The 21640-nt window shown below is 40.3% G+C and overlaps 2 protein-coding genes across 2 annotated transcripts in view; both read right to left on the bottom strand.

Moving 5' to 3' along the window:
• Positions 1–9392, bottom strand: part of LOC135942329 (synaptotagmin-10-like) — a 39427-nt gene extending 30035 nt beyond the window's left edge. The window contains exon 1 of the mRNA XM_065488381.1: positions 9366–9392. Coding sequence (XP_065344453.1) covers positions 9366–9392 — 27 coding nt within the window. The remainder of the gene's footprint in view (positions 1–9365) is intronic.
• An 8891-nt stretch (positions 9393–18283) lies between these two features.
• LOC135942348 (glutaredoxin domain-containing cysteine-rich protein CG31559-like) overlaps positions 18284–21640 on the bottom strand; it is a 29426-nt gene continuing 26069 nt past the window's right edge. The window contains exon 5 of the mRNA XM_065488418.1: positions 18284–19078. Within this exon, the coding sequence (XP_065344490.1) occupies positions 18902–19078 (177 nt within the window). The 3' untranslated portion in view covers positions 18284–18901. The remainder of the gene's footprint in view (positions 19079–21640) is intronic.

Below are 21640 nucleotides of genomic sequence, written 5' to 3'. Positions count from 1 at the left end.
ATTTTTAAATCAAATTCAGAGCTTGATAACTGTTGGGAATCATTAACCAAAATTATCTTTGGTTAAAAAAGGAAAGGAGGGAATGTTGATTGAAACTGCACACGCAGCTGCTTTACTGTCTGTGTAGACAATCTCCCCTTAAAAGAGTAATAACTTTACAAAAAGGCAGGGTAGATCAGTTCGTAAAACAAGGCGAAAAATCAATAGAGCTGATGTAATGAAAGATAGCTCACAGCAGCAGCAGCAGCAGCAGCAGTTGAGATTTATATTCAGCCCGCGCGAAGTTTTTTGTTATCGGGAAAAGGGTGCTGGTCGGCTCCTGAACAAAGTTATTAAAGAGCGTCTCTCGTGAAAATTGCTTTTCGCTGCAGAGGCCGGTGCTGTTGAAAAATAAATATTTTATGCGCGCACGCTGAGGCAACAGCAACGAACGTAGCCGGCAACAATGAACTCGACAGCATAATTGATTGCACATTGTGAGCGATTCATGCTTGTTACGCGCCGACACCACTCACGAAATCACTCTTAATATAGCAGCATTTAAGGTGCTTACGCGCGCGCGACCGTGTGAGTGGGTGAGGGGAAAATCGCGACGGAACATCGAGCACGTAATAAAGGGCAAATAAGCACTCTAAAATGGCTTTTCTCGGAACGGTTTGATTGAAATTATCCACCCCTTTCCTGTACGGCCATTGTAAAGAGCACGAGGGAGGAAAGGTTTGATTGTGCCCCCGGCGCAGAATGTCAATTTCTTTGCTTATTTATTCTTTTTTCACGGTGGGATGGACCATTTTCCAGATCAAAAGATACTGTTGTTAAGGAAAGTCAGTCCTAACCAATTTTGGCACTGAATTGCCATTCCACTTTTGCCGATTGCTTCAAGGAAAACATTAATCAACTTCGTTATTATCGGAATTCTGGGGTCCTGCCATTACCAATATCACCAGCACAAAATCCCGGGAATTAATTTGAAGGGTTGTGTGTGCTATTTGATATTACTACGGATTGGAGTATACAATGCACAACTTTTGCGAAACTTGATTTGCAAACTGTTTATTCCTCGAAAGCGTCTGGCGAACAAACCACATCCACAGGGTTTGGCTAAGTCAGTCAAGGCAGCAACAATGCGGGCGCTGAAGCATGTGGGGGCGATCATATTCACCACTCGAATCCGGACAACATTCTATCAAACGTGCAAACCGCGCATTTCGGACGAATGCTCACAGGCAGGAAATTAGCTTTTCCAGGAGAGCGACCAGACGGACGAAACGTCGACATACCAAGTGCGTACTTCTCCACAGATTTTTGAGGATGCTGCGGAAAATCACTCAAACCTATTCAAACCTGATGTAATTATATTGTATATTTAAAATAGCTGGATATTTACTCGTAAAGCAAGTAACTCGAAGATTGTTTTGCATTTATTACCCCCTATTTTGAACCACACCAGCTCGTAGATGTAGTAAGAAGAGGAAAAATAAGTTTAAAGCCCATGCAATTTAACGCAGAATAATTAATCAGCGATTTCGAACCCCTTTTTCCAGGAAAACCCAGACAATCCTTTACTGCTGTTTTTCTTTTAATTGTTCTTTTTTAAAATTATATTCACGTGAACAGCAAACTGTAATTTAATGACAGTGGAAGATTTTTTAAGGTAAAAAATTGAATAGAAAAATGTTCTACAAACTAAAAGGAAATTTTAACGTTTAATATCAATTACTGAAAAATCAGCTTTTCCAGTCAAATTCGGAAAAATATGAGAAAGAACCCCCAAAATTAGTGGGGGTTTGCACACGAAAATCAGTTACGAGTTTAGCGCAGTGCTAAATTGGCACACCGTGAATGAAAATGTCACCACTCGATTTCAGTTTGCAGTAAATGTGGAAATTACACAATTTAGGTCACCTTTGGCACTGCCCACGACCAAGGATGCCTCCCCCGCTCTGGCGTATTGTGCGGCGTTCATTAAAGCTCGTCTCCCTGCAGGCGGAGGCGGCGGGCGCAGCAGCAGCTATATGCAACGGGGTCACCGCCGACCTGTTGCACTCTGCATCAACAGATGAGTCTTCTTCTCTTTTCACACTCTCCCCGTAGCTATGTCCCATTTTATGTATGGATGTGCAGGTTGAGGGATGCATTTGCCAATTAGCCTCGTGCACTCTCCCGCTCGTTGCAGCGCAGCTTCTCTTGCGAGTGTAATTCAGCGATCGCACGGCTTGATTAGAGCTCCGTCGAGCGAGAAGCGAGTGGGCTTGAACTTTGCGAGAGCTGCGGCGCGTGTCCCGTTTTCTCCAGGACTATTACGTCGGTTGTGTTTGATTGATTGAAATTGAGGTGGATTAATTAGGTCGAGGCGTAATTGATTGGATCAGAACGAGAGGCATCACGGCAATGGGTTCTTTTTCATTACACCTTTGAACTGTCCAAAGGCTAAAGTGCACTCAATTATTCAAACGGCAAGTGAAGCTAATTTATCTACGTGAGGAGTGTAGACGAACCTTTTTCACCTGATAGCAACATGTACCTCATAACAGTAAAGTGCTGCCCTTTAATTAAATTAATAGATATCAAGTTTACTTCTTTAGGAATGATGCCCAAAACGGAAATGTTATTGAGTATCTGGGGAGTGAAGGTAGAAATGATTAACACCGATGAAATTCAGATAAAGAATTTAGTTGATGTATTGGTTTACAGTTGAAATCCGATCGGACACTTATCATATACCAGAATTACAAATTTACAATTTAGCTCGCGATTGTCAGTAACTGCTCCCAATGAAACTTAAATTTTAGTGTTGCAAAAATCGATATCTACAATTAAAGCAACAATTAAAGTTTCTGGCAATCGCCGCTGCCAAACTTAGTTTTTATCGTCAAGTGATTGTTTTTTCTAACACATAGCAAGAGCAAATAAAGCCCGATTCTTGCATTTTCTTTCTTCGCTGCTGTCTTACAAGCTAGCTGATCCGAACTTATTTGTGGATCCTCTTCGCACTAAAATTCAATTAGATGCAGCTTTAAAAAATGTCCCAAAAAGATCCTGAAGTGGAAGTCGGTCTTTCCACACGACACGCCTGCCATGGCTTCCAGTTTTTAATTTGTAATAATATACAGTATCACACAACTGTGACAAAAGGCTTTATTTGTATCAACTGTGATTAGCCTATTCCATTATCAGTGACAATAATACTGTTACTTTATGTAAAGCCACCAATGTAAAATTGCGAACGCTCGATTTTATTATTATTAATTTTAATTTATTATATTTGATGCTTGTTGTTAATTTTAATGGCAAATAAATCATTCATTCGTATCAAAAGAGATGCAAACAGAAAAACGAATAGCAGCAGTAATTTTTACCTCAGTTAATGTGCCAATTCGCTTTAGGGTTTATGAACTGGAATTTCAGCAATAAAATATAATATTGCAATGACAAACTTATTCTCTAATGCAAGTCAAATTAAACAAATCTTACAATTAACTTTCTGCTTTCAATGTTTAAATGGCTTTAAATTTTTAAATTTAGCCATTCTAAAACTGGCCTTTCAAAGGAGTTTTAGTATGCCAACTGGCATGAAAACTTTGCCCCAAACATCCACATTTCCAACAAATATGCTATATGAGTCAGAATTAATAAAAAAGGAGAGAGAGAGAGCAGGCATATCAGTACAGCAGCAGCAAAATTTGTTGCGACAGTTTGCATAATAATCAACATCAATACACGGCAATTGTGTTGAAATTCGAGCTCAACGAAGCCTTCCTATGAATTTGATACCTTTGATATGCACCCCTCATATATACAACATTAAATTCCGCTGCCTGCCTCTGGCAGCGCATCGGCAAATTTCATTTATTGTTACCGTGCGGCTTGCGAATTACGGGGCTAGCGTGCGCGCGGTAGGGAAGCGAATTAGCATGCACAACATGTTGTGCCGACGACGGAGCAAAGAGCAGACGCTGAGGCGGACTTGAGGGATCCGTGCATACACGCGACTGGGGATGCTGCTTGTCGGTCGGCGAGTGGTGTTGGAACGCAAGGTGATGTAATAAAGCTTTTATCACTACTGCTGGTGCACTGCCTCATTAATTCCTCTATCCAGCAGCTTTTAATTACTACTTGATGACAACAATAAAACGCACGTCCATTTAATTTTAGTGCGTGCGACAGTGAAAACTTACAGACACAGAGCAGTAAACTTTTGACATCCAACTCACTTCTGCCATTGTATTCTTGTTAGCAATCAAACGTAAAAAAAGTCAATTTTTTAAAAAAGGGCAAACAAAACTAGCAGGGAAGCTGCAAAAATGTGTACTTGAAAAATGAGCCGTGTCAAACACCCTGTTTTTAAATTATTTAATTAATTTCCGTGATATTTCTTTTGACTTTGAACAAATAATGTCGATATTTTCCATTAATGTATATATTCCACTATACATAGCAGGAATTTTAATATTAATTGTATATTCAAGGCAAAAAAATCCTTTAGACGAAGAAAAGCGTGGCAATAAGCAATCAGGCCATTTTGCCTGCAGCTGGGTTCATTATTTCTAGAGTTTGTTCGCTGCAGGGAATAATGACTGTATACATGTTGCGCCATTACGTAAGTATTCAGCTCCAATAACACGCCCGGCAGAGTTGAAAGTGAGGTGGATTACGAATCTTTCGAGAATCACCTCATTTTTCCCGGTTGCACTCGAAACTTTGCGACATTTTTCCCAGTAATCCGCCAATACACGGGGCGCAAATTGAAAATAAAGCTTGTTGATCATTTCGCGCGCACAACGAGGATTTTACGACGCGCCAGCTCATCAGCTTTATTACCGTACCTGCCGGAATTTGACGAGCCCACCTCAAAATTTAATCAACCACCTCAGCCACAGGGTGCTTATGGCTTTGCAGCCAGAAACTTCATCCGCAACTGTGCTGTTTGATTGATTCTACTATCAGCAGTTAGAGCGCGTTCCTCAGCCGATATTATTAAGTTTAAATTAATCCTGAGTTATCCTCAACCCCCAGACGGGACAGGAAGGTAAATCCGTACAAAACATGTTACAATTTTCTTTTAAAAAGGACTGCTGTCATGGATTTTTGCAAAGACTTGTATGATGTAATATTCCACTATGTAAAAGGAGGAGCCACTAAAAATTGATGTAAAAATTTATTCGAGGAATACGGAAAAATAAACAGCTCGCTACACAAGCTGAATTAAATTTAACTGACAAGTTTAGATGAAGTCTGACTTCCCTTTGACTCCAATTTTCAATCCCTTTGTTCACTTCAGCTCGTTGGGAAAGCAACCAGGGTAGCAGTTAAATAACCAAAACTTTTTCATATGAGATGAAAACTCCAGATATTTATAACGACTGCTTGTCGGTTTACGTTTTGATCGAAAAATAATTAATACTCCTTGATTGCTCCACCAAAGTTGGTAACAACAACTTGTGGAGGGCGCAAAAGAAAGCAATTTGCGGGATGACAAAAGTTTGGCCTGCAATAAGCGACTGCACGCTACAGTTTATTCTCGACGAGTTGATATCACGAGACAAAAATAATAAGCAGGCCCGCACGGCTCACTTGTGCCATAACGCGTCAAATACACGAGAGTCGCCTTCCCAGTCGGTCGAGTTTAATATCGAAAAGGCTTTCAATCGGCGCTGCCTTCTAATGGGAAAAGTTTCAATTGGTCAACCGCACTATTCGCCGCAGATAAAAGCAGCAATTCTCGTCCATCGCAGCAGCCGAGAAAAAGTCCCGCGGGGGCTGCGAGGGCGGGGGGGGGGGGAGAGAGCGACTCACCAGGCGAGTTTGTCTGTGCGGATGCGGGCGACGTCCCTGGACGCACACTAGCGGCTGCGATCGCGGCGGCAACGGCAGCAGGACTGACAGTGAGCGGCGCCGCGCCGCAGCCTCTCTCTTTAGCTGCGCAACGACGCACGCGCCGCGCCGCTTTCGTCTGCACGCTGACCCCAAAGGTCACCAGCAGCGTCTCCGCCACAGGCCTGACCCACCTCGCCGCGCGCATTTCGATGCTCTCCTCTCTACCTCTTGCACCACCTGCCTGCGAGTAGGGCAGGTTAATGCCACCGATCGCTCCGCTACTTGCCATCCAACTCTGCTACGCACATTCGGTTGCTCTCATTGCCAAACCTCTTTAATTATGCTCCCGTCGAGCGAGACGAGCTACTTTTTATGTTACTATTTGTAACAGGACTAATTCTCGCGAATTAATTGCTAGGTGTGATAAACGGATAAATGCAAAATGATATAATATGTTGATGAAACCACAGGCCTTGCTCGTTTAGTGTTTTAACTGAACCTTGTGTCTCATTAGTTGAAGCTATTTAGGCTATTTTTTTGTATTATAGCGGATCGGCCGGGTAACTCTACCCATACATCCCTGCATTCTTTCTTTACTTAACTCATTCGTAGTTACGCATTAGTAAATTTGGAATAAGGTTTTCAATTTGTGTCTAGAATTTTTTAGACGCAAACGAAAGGAAAAAATTTAAATTTCACAAAAAAATTGCTAAATGACGTAAAATTGATAATTTCATTTTAAGGACTGCATAAAAACTCTGAAAACCGGTACCTGCCAAGGATAGATTGCCAAGGATTTTTTTATTGAAAATACGACTCGTACTTAATTTTAATAAGGATTTGATGCTAAAAAATGGGCACTGCAAAAAGGGCACGAACTTCACAAGACTTTGTCTTGGCCAAATTCGATCCCCAAAACAAAAATAAAAGTTTTAAAGACTGCACTTTTTCATTTTTATATAACACATTTGCAGCAGGGTTAGTTTATTAGTATTCTTTATTTTTCTTCTGGCATGCACATAACTCAACACAATAAATGAACCAAATTACATACATCCAATTGCAAAAAACAAACACACAGTTACATTCACTCAAGGGGAAAAACAGTAGTTGCTACAACTTCTGCATACACACAAAAAATAGTTTTTTATAAACAAAATCACGTAGCACAGCAACAAACTCCATTATATCAATATCACAAATTATTCGATTTGTTTATAATATTTTGTTTGCCACGTCCCCTAATAATAGCTTTCACTGGAAAAGTGTGACACTGTCAAGGGTTGATACGGAAATTTTGACCGTTGATTGTTTCAATTATGAATTTCCCCTTTTTATTTTTAATTCCTCTTTTCAGCTTTTTATGATTGTGTTATTTATTTTTTATTGATGCTAATTAAATCATGTGTTTTATGCTTAGCTAGTAATTTTTCATAAAATGTGCACACAGGTGTGAATGAGACAAATACTGTGTAAATTCAATAATACTGACAATAATATAGCAAAGAGACATTCAGTTTTTGAAGTCGACAACTTGCCTCGTAATTTTTATTTCAAAGTATGGGAATTATTGCTTCAATTTTATAGATGCACAAACTCGAAGGTTATTTTTTAATTCCCTTGTTTTAAGGTTGAAAATTCTGCTCTAATTTTTATATGCTACAAAGAGGGGCTTTAAAAAAGCTCCCGACAGAGATTTTGTGCCTTTCAAATAAGCTTCAGAGCACAAAGAGAGTCTCCAGAGATTTAGTTAAATTTAAATTCGAAAGGGAAAACAAAAAATCCTTGAAGACATTCTACGTGCTGAATATTTGGAAACATTTTCTGTAGAAGCGAATTCACCGACAACAATCCCTGCACTATCTGCCTCTGACCCAAAATTCTGTTTTTCCTTCTTTCCGAGCAGATCGGACGAAGAGAAATTCCCATGTTGCCATGGAGAGAGAGTAAGCAAAGAAAACAAAAGTGTTTCGCATGCAGGAGAAAGCCTTTTAGCCGGCAACAATATCGGCGTTGTTGCGTTGCAAACACTTAAATTTTGCTTAGTATGCATTAGTCGAGCGGAGCGCGCTACTTTGCCGCAGAATCGAGAGAGCTGGATGCAAAGTGGGAATCTCCGCTACAGGGAGTCCGTGTGTGATGTGTGCGGGGCAAGGCCGCTGCAAAACGCTCGCGACCTACAACCAGTTCTTATGTTTCTTCGCAATCGGTCGGGCGGGGAGAGCGCCTGCAGCCACCGAGGTATGCAATTTGCCGAGCGCCCGACCAAACCCGGCTGCATAAAAGGATCGAGCTTCTCCCTACCTTTCGATAATCAGCTCAGCTCTCCGCGGAAAGACGCCGCGGCTTTCCTTGCTGCTCGCCAAATTAGATTACGACTTTTCTTCTCGCCGCCTACTCGCGAAAATATGTGCTTAGTGACTTGAAAGTTTGCTTTTGAGAATATGAGGATTGTAAATTTTTAATACAATGCTGTTAACCTTGATTGTTGTTGACGCCGAGATGGGCTGCAATTCAATTTGACGACGTTGCGTTACGGCCAAGTATGCTTTCATTGCTGAAAGTTGCAAAACGTGTGCTGCTATAGTGGAGAATGAGGGGATTTTTTTATGACAGTTTGAATTAACACTTCACTTTGAGCTCGTAGCTCAGCCTTAACAATTTGCAAATAGCTGCTCGTGTCTTATTTTACTTTATTAAATATAACACAGCACAGCACATCTAATATTAGGACGTTGCGAAAAAGCCTCGCATTTTCTCATGTTGATAGCCAGCAGCCGTGTCTATTTATTATTTGTCTGTTTATAACTACGGACCCTGGCTCGAAAATATACCACCGAAATAAACTTGCTTGCCTGCAGACACGCAGCTGCCTTCACCCATTCAATTTTATCCGTGGCGAAACAAAATGTGCCACGTGTTCGCGACTATAACAAATAACAAGAGCAACACCGCAGGGGGTCGACTGGGCAAAAAAGCATAAAGGCGCGGGTATAATTAGGCTGGTATATACGGCCAAACGCGCGCTTCGGCTTCAGGGTTTACGAAAGGACGACAGTTTCGCATTTCCTCACGCAAATTCCGTGCATTTTCAACTTTGATCTTTAACTGACATTTCGGATGCGGAACGCCGTCCATGCCTGATGGCGAAGTAAGCTCTAGCTTTGTAAATCATCAGGACCTTCTCAAGCATATGGGCTTTGTTTGCAGACCATATCATTTTCTCACATTATATTTTTTGTAAGCTTTCCCAACCCCCAACTGAAGAGGTACGTAACGAGTTTATTATTAAGACACCTGATTATAGATGAGGGTCAAGTAATAAGCTAACACGTAACAGATCAGCCATCGAGTAGTCACAAATCTGCAACAGGGTTGTTGATAAATAATTCCAAGCCTTAATTAATCTAAATAAAAATCAATTTTTAAAAAAATAAAACATATTTTAGCGGTTCCCGCACATACTGGTGTAAAAATGTTTGTATCAATCTCGATCTTATAGATGTCGCTTTTACTGTATGATAAGCGCTTCTCAACCTTCCACTGACCGATCCACCTCCGCACGCAGTGGTCATGTCGCCTACTCGCTCTCTGGCCGGGAGATCAAGTCGTGCGTATTCTAGAAGCTACTGATGATGTTTTGTAATAATGAGAGACCCGACCACAAGGGTCCAATTGCTACGCTCATCAATAACAATCAAACAAAAGGAATTTAGAAGAACTTATCTCTCTTTGGCTCAACAACCCCACAATATTAAAACAATTATTTAATGTGCTTTGCAAACCAGTGAATTGTATTGACAAACATTAGGGTCATCCGGTTAAAATATTTTTATAATTATTTTATAACACTCGTTTGTTGAAATAGTGAAGCTACACTGCATGATACCTTGGGTAATCCAATGTACAAACAAGAAAGCTTTAAATTAATTTTCAAACAACTCGCAATAACTAGGGAAGGTATTCTAAATAAATCAAATAATTCTAAGAAATTTTAAACTCTAAAATTACCTTGAACCATCTGAGCATTTCCAGATAGCATGGCTATGAACTGAAATAAAATACGAACTGTAATTTCATTGGTATCTTAAATCATAACCTTACTAAAACGATCTGATTTTGGTATCAAACCGCATTCACCTACCGGAAGCATATATCTTCTCTGACACGCCAATTTAGTCAGGCATCAGGTGGTAGACAGAGCAGAGCATTTTTTTACAATCTCAGATACAAGAAATAAAATGTGATGTTTCGATTACATCACTCAATGATATTTTCCCGCCACAAAATCTAATGGAGAATTTCATTTTTTCTTTTATTTGATTTCAATGGGAACCAACGGTGTGCAACTTAATTAATTTTTTCAGAAGAGGCAGCTTGGGACAGCGATAAAGGTTTTCTTGACACAGTTGTGGAAATGGTATACGTTACTCAGAGAAGAATCACAGTAAATACATTTGCAATTATGAAAGACTTCAAGATGGAAACATTTACAGGAACAATGGGAATTTTAACAAGAAATATTGATTTTAACCAGTTGATTGTTAATGAAAATCTCGTCCACCACGCCAAAGTAAATTTTTTGTAATTATAAGTATTTATTATCAAAATCCGTAGATAAAATCAGTTTGCTAAAAGGTTTTATAGGTGCTTTTCTCAACAAACATTCTCTCTCCCCCTTTTTTCATTTGAATCCAGTGTATTGTTCTCTGTAAGGAAGGAATTTGCTGTTTAACAACATCGGGGGATGTTATGGGCTGGCCCCAAATCTTTTGATCAAACTTTGCCAGTCGGCCGCATCCGCACGGATAGCCAGAGAACAATAGGTTGCGCCCATAATCCAGACAGCCTCGTCGATGCCGAAATTCGCGGGCTGCAAAAATACGCGGAGGCGGTGCGGTGGTAGTTGGTCTATTTCTGGGCTGCGATCGGTAAGCTGTGTAGAGCCACAGGTTGCCCATCGCCGCGGCGCCGCCCGTCCTCCCTCCCGCTCGCTTGCTCGCCTGCTCGGTGGTGTTGTTTTGTTTGCCGCCCTCGGCAGCTCGGAGCTGGGTCGTTCGGGTTCGCGGTGCCCACGCATTCGCTGGCTGGCTACGTGGGCGCCGCAGACGGGCAAATTCGCCCGGCACCCGCTGTGACGTCACGGCGCAATCCGCACGCACGTGCTTTACCTGCCAACAGCACGGACGCAGCCACGGACTGCGCCCCGACCCACTTTTCCCTCTGCTGCTGCGGGAAGGGAGGGGAGGGGTCGCTAGCGGACGGACGGAACGTGTTGATATGTTTGTCACGTTTCGGACTTGCAGCTGACAGAATCGCTGAGGCTTTTTGCTGCTCTCGCAAAGTTATTGCTTATTTTTAGCAGGCGAGTTTCACTCGCCCGGGCACTTTTGCCAATAATAAATTTCCCCCTGCACTGCTGCTGATGAATGTGTATGAATAAAGTCGATGTGCGCCCGTCTTTCCTTGTAGGTGTATTGCTTTTCCAGGAGACGCCGAGTTCAGCTTATTGCGTAGCTCTCGAAAGTGGTCCTCCAAAAAGTTGGCTGAAAGACGCACGGTATCATGGTGCAAACAACTGCGTGTGCACAATCGATCAGCAGGCTCAGACTGCAGGCTCAAAGAGTTTGAATATTTTAATACATGTCAGAGCTCCTGCGTTCATGTGAAAATCTTTCTTTATTGCATGCAGAGCCAGTCGTAAAATATAGGCAATTTCCTCGGCAAACGGCTTATGAAACTTTTAGAGCGCAAATGCGCTTTAGGAGCAGAGCGAACTCGGATAAAGTAAAATATGAGAGAGATTGAAGCGTGGCTCAACAATCAACGATTTCCACGTTCTCTCCCCTTTTTCAAATGCACAGAGGAGTCGTGGTGAGGAATCCCGGGCACTTCATTAAAATATTTTTGTTTATTCTTCTCATTGCAGATGAGGGAAGAAGGTGAAGTTTAAATTTCATCTCTCCTCGGCCGGTGCATGCCGAGCTTAGGCAGGCTTCTTTGTTCCATTGTGCGGATAATTAATTAAGAGTGACTCGCCGCATAAAGGCTTGCGTAATTACGTCAATCAAGGCGGCAGCCCTGCAGGCGGAATTTCGCAGTCTTTATAAATAATTACTAATTTAATAAAAGGAGGAATTAAGCGGCTCAAGAGTTTGCGACTTTGGCGAAGGCGGCAGCTCCGGTTGGGCGCGGATCGAGCCTCGGGGCCTCCGTCAGAGTAACGCGTCGATCGCCGACTACAAAGTGGATTTGTCCGCGACTGAGTGAGTGGGTTAAGGCGAGACGACCGCTCGGTCGGCTGGAGCGAAAGTGTCACTGCGGGGGCGTTTGCTGCCGCACCTGTCCCGCGCGACGACTCTGGCAGCTGTCTACTGTGATTCAACCTTTTCCGCTCTGCGCAAAGCTGTTCTTTTTTCTCTTGTACTTTGTGTCCGGATGGGATGACAAATATGACAATTTTCCTCGTGTTCCGCCTAAAAGTTTTGATCGATCTTTGTTCTTGTTCGTTCTAAATAAGTAATGTCCTACTTGACAGAATAAAAAATTTGTGGACCCGTAATTTATTTATTTTTCAAAGGATGTGACAAAAATAGAAAGGTATTACAGAGAGATAATCTATCAAAGAAAGGTATATCAATTTCATTTCCTTTGTATGGATTCATTTTTTATATTAAAAAACTCGATAAGTAATTAAATTAGAACGCATTAATTTTTAATCTTACAATTAGAGAATGAAAAACAAATAACTTTATTTGAGCTTTAATTTCCATGCAATTTTGATTGGATTTAACCAAATGAGTTGTATATTAAACCTCCTTTCCATTTTATGCTGTGGTTGTAGTCTTTAAAGATTTTTAAACATATTTCTTTTCATGCATGGCCTAGGAAACCCCTGGAACATGAAACAAAGGGTCAGTGGCTTAAAAAAGTCTGTCAAACCTTGGCGACAGACACAATCACCGGCTGCAAGAAGTTACTCGTTCCATTCTGCTCCCTTCGCACACAAACACACAATCGAGAAACTGGCAGCTGACTTTAAGAGCCGCTCACCAGCATTTCCGTCTGTTGAATCAACGAATCGCGGGCAGAAAAGCATTGAGCTGCTGGAAAGGGCGAAGGTCCTCGTCCCTTCGTTCCAAGCACCAGAACCACACAGCCGAGGATATTTTGCGCGATCTTTTTCGCAGTCGCACTGACTAAGCTTTCCGAACGAGATGCTCAAATATTTATGACAACGCAACTCTCTCACGTCCAAAAAAGGAAAAAGGATTATTGAGGTAGGCTTTAAAGTTATCTGAATTGCGGAAAAACAAGGTACAAGAGGCAGACTGGTGGAGAGAAGGGGGTTTAATCAAATTTTCATTTCGGTTCCAACTCCAACACAGCCAGTGCTAAACAGACCTAGCCAGAATTAGGGAATATTAGGGAAATGGAATAGCTTATCTCCTAAACAATCACTCCAATAGGTTATTAAAATGCCTATTTGTAAATTTCATACCCACATTGCAAAACATGCGTTTATATTATGCAGTAGAAAAAGAATGAAATATTTATTGCTGCTGTAAAATATTGTTATAATTCATAAGACTTAATTAACACGAGAAAATAATATCCAATTATAGTAAAATCGATAGGATTTTTCCAGTAATTTAATTTGCAGCAACTCCTCGCACGTGCCTTGCTCATTGTCAGTTGCAATTGGCTTATTAACTGACGTTTTTTGCTGTGGATATCAAGGCAAGTTTAGGCACGAGTTAAATAACTCTATAAAACAACTTCGTGTCTCTGTAGGTGACAAAAAACAATCAGAGATGTTTTGTTTTTTACGACGCTGTAATAAATGTTCATAATAAAAATATATATCATCATCTCATCCGCTTTGACAGAGTAGAGAACTGGGCGGAGTTTTAAAAAGAAAAAAGTCGTGCATATACACACTTCGGCACACTTTCAATTAAAACTTTGCGACGTGAGCTCGAATTTACGCGCGCACCGTCACTTGCCGGACAAAAAAGAGACGGAGCCAAAGTTTTTGGGGCCGTTATTAATAAGAGAGAGTTGTGCGCGAACCACCTGATGCTACAGCGCACGCACTATACACGTACAACACACTGCGGCAGTCAGGCAAAAACGCAAAGGGTTGATATTCCGGCCCGCCCCACCCACCACCGGCACCCTTTCCCTTGGGCGAGAATCATGGGTACGTGTTGCGGCGGCTTTCTGCTCCGGCTCTCGCTCTCTCAGTGGCGCACGTAATTAATCATTAATTAAAAACTGGCCGGCACAAAGCGACAGGCGAAGGCTGCGGTGGCCAACGAGTGCTGACGGCACCCACTGCGGTCGTGCCTAATCACAATTGTGTCGCGCGCTGCACTGGACAACACGCCGCCCAACACACTGCTCATCACAATGAATAATCACGACGGCGGCAGGCAAAAGGTTGACAAATTACAATGTCACTTTTGGTTGTTCGTTTATCAAACATTCGGCTCTAATTTTCCTTTCTGTTCCCCTGCGGTCTCGAAGCAAAAATAAAATTAAGCAAGGGTGGACCGCGTGTGAGGAAGTAGAGACTAGGAATCGTGATTTTCATGCAACCCTTGATTTTAAGGCTGTATTTTAAATTTAGATTGCAAATTAACGAACAGCACAGTGACAAGAAGATAACATCAGAGGATTTCTTAGGATCGAAATCTTCGTTTTTCCTTAGGGTGAAATGGGAAACGCAACCTTAACTGTCTATTTTGCGCCTTTTGTTTGCTACAGTTCATGTAATTCATACCAAAAAACAATCAAGGTAATAAAATCGGCTGAGTGAAGAAACCTTTCTCGAGAATATTTTGTAATGTATCAGGGTCTTACTCATTCTATTTTTGGTGTTAACTGGACTATCGCAAAATTTGCTGCAGTATCATTTTGAATCTCACGTAGGTTGTTCAAGGTAATGTGAGGTATTATTTTTGGTTTCGGCGCTTTTGAGTTTTGAAAATTAACTATGCATGTTAGAGATTTGTGGGTTCGACCAAAAAATTAATATATTTTAATGTCCTCTACAACTTTTAAATTTAAACTATACGTATAATTTAAAAAAATGAATTACTGTGTAGGAAGCGCCCCTTCTATTTATCCTTACCATAGAATAAAATAAATGAAGACCTGGGGAAAAATCGCGATTGCATTGGTTTTAGTTTTCAAAGTAATTAGAGATCTGTCCTTTTTGGGAGGCATAAAATGGTACACATTATTTTCGACAGCCATAACTCCTGGTCTAGGCATGCTAGAGATTTTTTTTAATCAAAAGGTTGTTTAAACGTCCTCTACAGCGTTGCATTTTAAATCTATGTCGAAAAATCTAATTCATTATTTAATTAAAGAAGAGCCCCCTTCGATTATATGAAAAATTCACGATGGCATTGTTTTTAGTTTCCGAGATTAGCGAGTCTAGCTGGTGTCTAGTGCTCCAGCCTTTGAGTGACCCTTTACACAATGACGTATTGTCCATTCTGTCGGAATTATAACAACTATATTGTAGTAGTTTTAGAGTTAAATTCTTTCAAACCGTCGCTTTATAATACGATTCCAGAGTAGGCAACAGTCTGCGCTGCGGAGTCGAGCCGGTTGCATACTTCAGACTGTGCCGCTGGTTGGCCAGTCTTGTTGCTCTCTGCTGACAATGAGGAGCTTGTTTGTTGAGGAAGCGTGGATATTCGGTTCAGTGTGTATGAGGGGAGCCATGGAGTAATTGAAAGTTTTCCGCCGGCGCGTCAAAGAGGCTGGAAGTCCTGCCTTCTGTGGACGAATCCCTAAACGTACCGTAAAGTTCCTGCACACAACGCTGGTCCGGAACTGGACAAGTTTTAAACTTTCCTACAATTCACATAAGCAAAAAGCGGAAATTTCCGAGTATTGTACTAACGAGCCTCTAACTAAATTATGCACGGAACTTTTCCCCGAAATTGAATAGCATTCGTTTCCCAGGAATTTATTCTCTAAAGGGTGTTTTAGAAATTATTGACTCTAGCTGGAACTTGGAATTTGAGGTGGTCAACAACGCGGAAAGAAGACCTCCCCAGCTTGGTATTTGGGGTTTAAAAATGTGTCCACTTGCCAGCGAAGATAAAAAGCGAAAGAACAAAGATGGGCGAGCCGCGCGAACTATCGCCAGCCACCCTTGGCGGATCGATGGACGCTCCAAATGAGTGGAAAGGGACCTTTTCACTCTCTCGAATGCCGCACACGCTCTCCAGCATCATCCTCTCTCGACGCGTCCCAACGCCGCCTTTGTGCTAGAATGATGGAACGCGTACGTCTGTTGCCATTGGCAATTAATGAACGCAGTTCACTGCAAGCAGAAGGGCTCTTCATGAATAATTGCTCACTTCGCGAATCAATGATTTTCCATGCGAAAAACAATTGCTGAATTTGGCTGCTGCCGGTGGATACTCGGGCTTAAAATTCATACAAATATTGAGCTGGTATATGCATGTTCAAAATATTAATACATAAACAAGCTCCGAGTTGGGTGATGAGTTGCCGAGCGAATATTATATGATTGCATACGTATGAATACAAATTTATATGTATAAATGAAACTAATTGTTGGTACGCTATAATTTAGAGACAAATATGTTTGGGAGATAGAAGGGTAGAGAAACAATCGACCATCGCACCAGCTTGAAGAATACCAATTTGGGAGATAGAAGGGTTGAAATGATGAAGACCGATGAATTCAGATGAAGAATTTGGTTGGTGTATTATGTTACAGTTGCAAATCCGATCGGATGCTTAATCAAATACAAGAACTGAAATGGTTTACAATAATAAGTTACAAATTCTTTAGTTTAACTGACGGTTGGACTCACCCCTTTGAATCGGGTTCTGCACTATTAAACGAATCACGTCAGCACCGTGTGGCTGACGGACGAAAACTGAATTCTTATTTTAAAATCACCTTTCTGCTGTTAAACAATAATGCAAAATTACAATAATTCAAACCGCCGACAATTGTTGGCTTCCAACAAAAAGCAGGACCGCGTTGTTGTACCGCTACATATGTATTCATGAAGTCTGCTGTTTAAATTTTACAAAGAGTTTTTTCGTAAATCAAAATTAAAAAAAGCCCTCTTTAACTAACTATAAAAGATCGCGAGACACTCTTGTCATTGTTTTATCATTATTTAATATGCAAAAATTACTATTGTGTGGTTTAAAATTGTGCTTGCATATGATGTGATAGATGGATGAGCATCTACTATTTCTCGGCAGAATTTTGTCTCAATTTAAGCCGCGAAAAGCATTAAATTTCTTTATTTAACCTTCTTAGTATTTTTGTGTTTATTAAAATATTCATCAAGGAATTTTGATTTAATCTCCTTGCAGGATTTAATCTCCTTGCAGGAGTTAAAACAAGGTAGGCAATGCGATATTTCATTCTATCTTCCTGCGTCTTCTTGAATTAATTTAAACTTTTGAACATTCGCCGTTACATTTTAAATATGATAGGATCAATGTGGGCAAGTTCGGTTAATCAAACTAACCACAAGTCAACTCCCCAATTCCATTTGCGGTGAGCTCAAGCACAAGTTAATGTGCATATCAAACATTAATAGACCGCACAAACTGAACTCCCGAGCCAAAATTGCACGCTAGTCGATCCATTATTTACTACTTAGACAGGCTTCTAATTAGGATATATCACGGTGTCTTTGTTAAGTCGAATATTCAATAGTTGCGGCGTTCCTTCTTCATCAAATCAAGGTATATAAAGACTTATTTATTCAGAAATTACGGTTCTTACTATGCAATCTCTCCTTAATACAGATTTAGAAGGAGGAAAAATAGTTGTTAATCTCATTACAACAGTTGTTCTCTAATTACTCCTGAGAGATCGATTTGACTCCCACGAGTCTAATTAAAACAGAGCCTCGTTTGGCTTCCAGTGGAAACTAACCCTTTCCTATTAAAGTGTACAGCTGCGCTAATAACGATCTACATTCGTTGGCTCTGAAAATGAGAATTCTATTTCCGTGTACGGCTGCAGTCCAATCTGGGCGTAGTATAGTCTAGTGTTTTCATTCGTAAATGCTAGAGGTTTATTCAGTATTAAGTTGAAATAACATTTCCTTTTTGAAGTTGTTGCAGTGCATGATTAAATGTTATATCTGCCTTTTCATACTGAAAATTTCAATTAGCAATGTTTTTAATATGCCACACATTTATCCGATGAAAGGCAGCCAGTCGCTTTGTCACAATAAGGATGGTAATGGTTTTCTCTTGAAGCGTGTAGAACGCACGCACCCGCATTAAATGCGTTTGCGGACAACCCTTTGATCTCGAATTTCCGCGAATCACAAGCAAATTAAAAGGAGTGGCATTGAAACACTGTATTTGCAGCTGCTTTTAATGAGGATAAAGCTGCTACATTAAGAAGGGAGCAATTATCAATCAGAAAAACGACAGAAGATTTATTTGTTGCAGTACATATATTTAAAACATTTATTCAACTGTTAAATAAATAAAAGTATAAACAGTAAAGAACCGCTCTGCAAATTCATCTAAAATGTTAAAAATATTCATTAAAGTATGAATTAAAGTACAGAATTCTTCATGACGAGATGACAAATAATAATGAGTGCAAAGTAAAAGATTGAAATCAGATTAGTTTAACTGGCAAATAATTATTTACTGTCGAAATATAGAGGATAAAAAATTCATCAATTGATGTAAGTGTAAAGATGGCTTATAATTTGGTCAGTTCAAACTATATTTGCCAGTTGAAAAGTGACGTTCTTTCTCGTCAGTATTACCAGAAATTCATCAATGCATTCAACTCTCTAAAACGAACAATACATCTGCGCGGTAAATACAATTGAGCTGATGCGATTTCTATGACAAAAGGGCCGCTTCACTGGTGGCGCGTGTGTGTATTTTCGTCATTTTCCCAGCACCGTTTCCAATGTCGACACTCACTAATATGGTTTAATAAAATTTGGAAGCGAGTGAACAAGCTTCGCTCACGCACTGACACGTCAATCAATCACAGAGGGTACGTTCGAATCCCAGGCACTTTGCTCGCCGCGAATTAGGAGCACGAGTGACACCTCATGAGGCCGGACTCGTCACAGGTCATGCACTTGAGGGCCACGAACTCGGCGGTGAAGTGGTTGCGGTGCACCGACTTCTTGCTTCCGTTGCACATGCTGCAGGGCAGCAGCCGGTAGCCGCCGCACGCGTTGCAGGGGGTACTCGCGCCCATGCACTGAAAGACAAACAAGAAAGCAATTTTTAATGATAAATCATATAAACTTTCATACATTTACAACTATAGAAAGACCACAAGATTATTAAGATAAATAAGAGACCCCCCTCAATTGCTATATTTAGGTCCCCTTGAAAATTTTTAAAAAATCCTAACAGTGGAATATTAATTGTTATATTTTATTTGAATACATTAATATTTTGATAAATGAACAATAAACATTAAGATTAGATTTAAAAAGTTATGAGGATTCGTACTTCAGAATGAGTTTTAGACAGTTAAGCTCTGAGAAAGAGAAAGAATGCTTAATAGAACATTTTTGCTGCTAAAATTGTATCAGGGGGTTAAAAATGGTGAAGGAAAGCATCCCATAAACCTTACAGCTGGTTAAGGAGGTTAAGACGAGTCTAACGGTGTCTAGTTTTTGCAATCTGATGGTTAGAAGCTGAGATTTCGAGTTTGCAACATTTGCAAAACATGAAAAAGACAAAAAAAATCGTTGTTTTTCAAGTTTTAAAACGGAATTTTCTCGAACAATTTTAAGAAAACCACTCTGACGTTTTTACACAAGTTTACACATGTCATGGGAATCACATAATGTCCTGTGAATGTCCCGTAAATGTTGAAATAATATTAAGACGAAATCAACAAATACTTCTTTCTGGCGTAAATTTCGTTGAGTTTGCTTGACCACATGCCATTTTTTCCCACGACCCGTGACATTTCGTCTACTTTTAATATTAACTGAAAATTGATTAAAACAGTTGCAAGGGTAGTTTTAGTTATCCCAGTAATGTCTGTGATTAAGCTGATTATTAGAATGAAAGATCGAAACGGTTTTAATTGAATGCTTTAAATTAAATTATGCTGCCTTGTGCAGCTATGTGTAAGCACCAGCCGTTAATTCTTCGGAATTGGCTGGACTTCCAAAGATTACAAATAAATATTCTTCTTTAAAAAAACCTCTACAATGTTAATACAAATTTTAAGTTATTTCAACTTCCTCCTTTAAAACCATTTTATTCCCTTCGTATTGGATTCTTAGTCTAATTTTTGCCTTTGTGAAATAATGGCCAGATCATTTTTTGACTCTGCCAAAAAGTTATAGAAGGGAGGTTATTATGTAATATAGGATACGTTTCTTTAACATCAGACGAAAATAAAACAATTTTAAATAAATATCTTTTGTTATAACATCGAGTAAAAAATAATTACGCTGTAGCCTTGCGATGCTATTTATAATCTCCATTTTTATCTCATTCGTAATCCGCATGTAATCGATTTGAGGTATAAAATTATTTTGAGATGGATCTTCGAGAGAGAAATTCCCTGAACGCCACCATTCACTCATTCGTTTCGCAAGGCACCAGCAGAGTAAGTCACGCCTGACTCGGAAAGTGACATTTTCTGCTCAAGGACAAGAGCAGGGGATATCGCGATATTCGCAACATCAGCAGCAACTTCGTGGCATCAGTTCTGCACGAGGGAAGATGAAAATAAAGAAGACGAAAGTGCGAGATGCGGCGAGATGCAATCCCGCCGGCACGACTGCTGCCCTGCTCTCCTTTGTGATAGTGTGTGTGCATGTGTTCTCATTGCGTCGTCGCTTGGGAAAATAAGTCGGAGAAATGCTGCCTGCAATGGCATCTCGCCATGCACACATCGCAAGCGCGCGACCAACAAGTGATTGGATCATCTGCCGCTGCGCGCCAGCAACAAAAGCGGTGTTGAGTGTGTTAAAGGATTAGCCTAGTTGGGCAACGTGAGTTGTGAGAATGTGAGCGGACTTTTTTGCGTTCTCACCCGATCCAATGCACATCTGCTCACTGCATTGTAAAAGGAGTTAAATAAATAAATAAAAAAATACAGCGATAGCAATTCACAATGTATTAAGATCCCAACGGTTACACTGTCTTGTGAAATAAAGTCGGTTTTTCCCTTATTGGTTATACTTTTTTAGCTAGGGATTTCAACAAAAATAACGAGTTTGTTGGTGTTTCGGTATTCAGATATTTAAATTAAAGTATTTCAATGTACTCTCTTTTAAAAATTGCGTTTATAACCGTCCAGAGAACGCAGCAACTAATCATCAACATGCGATCACTTGAAAATTAATGTTCAAATTTAAGAACTAAAATTATTTGGCAAGATTATTGACAGCAATAGAGATGATGTTCGATTTAAAGAAACAAATTCCTACACCTCTCCTCAGTGTAGTATCTTTAATTTTTCTGTATTGACTAATATTTTCAACTTTCTACTTATCATCCAAGTTGTATCACAGGAACCATGAAAAATATCCAAATCGCAAATGCAGCGCAAATTTAAGTGGAATACATGTTCCAAGAGCCCTGCTTTTATCGCGAATAAAGTAGATAATTGAACGTTGATTTCGCAAACGAAGTCAAACAAGGAGAGTTCTGGAGCGACAGGCGTTTATTTGTTTGCATGATTAATTAACTCTACGGCAGCGAAAACGAATACTCAAATTCTGCGTACGAGAGCAAGCTAATTAGCGCACGTTCGTCGGTGCTATAAAACTCACCCAGCTGATTTTGCCAA

Source organism: Cloeon dipterum, chromosome 4, assembly GCF_949628265.1.
Source record: "Cloeon dipterum chromosome 4, ieCloDipt1.1, whole genome shotgun sequence".
In the NCBI taxonomy this organism is placed as follows: domain Eukaryota; kingdom Metazoa; phylum Arthropoda; class Insecta; order Ephemeroptera; family Baetidae; genus Cloeon; species Cloeon dipterum.
This window is presented reverse-complemented; position numbering and strand designations above follow the sequence as displayed.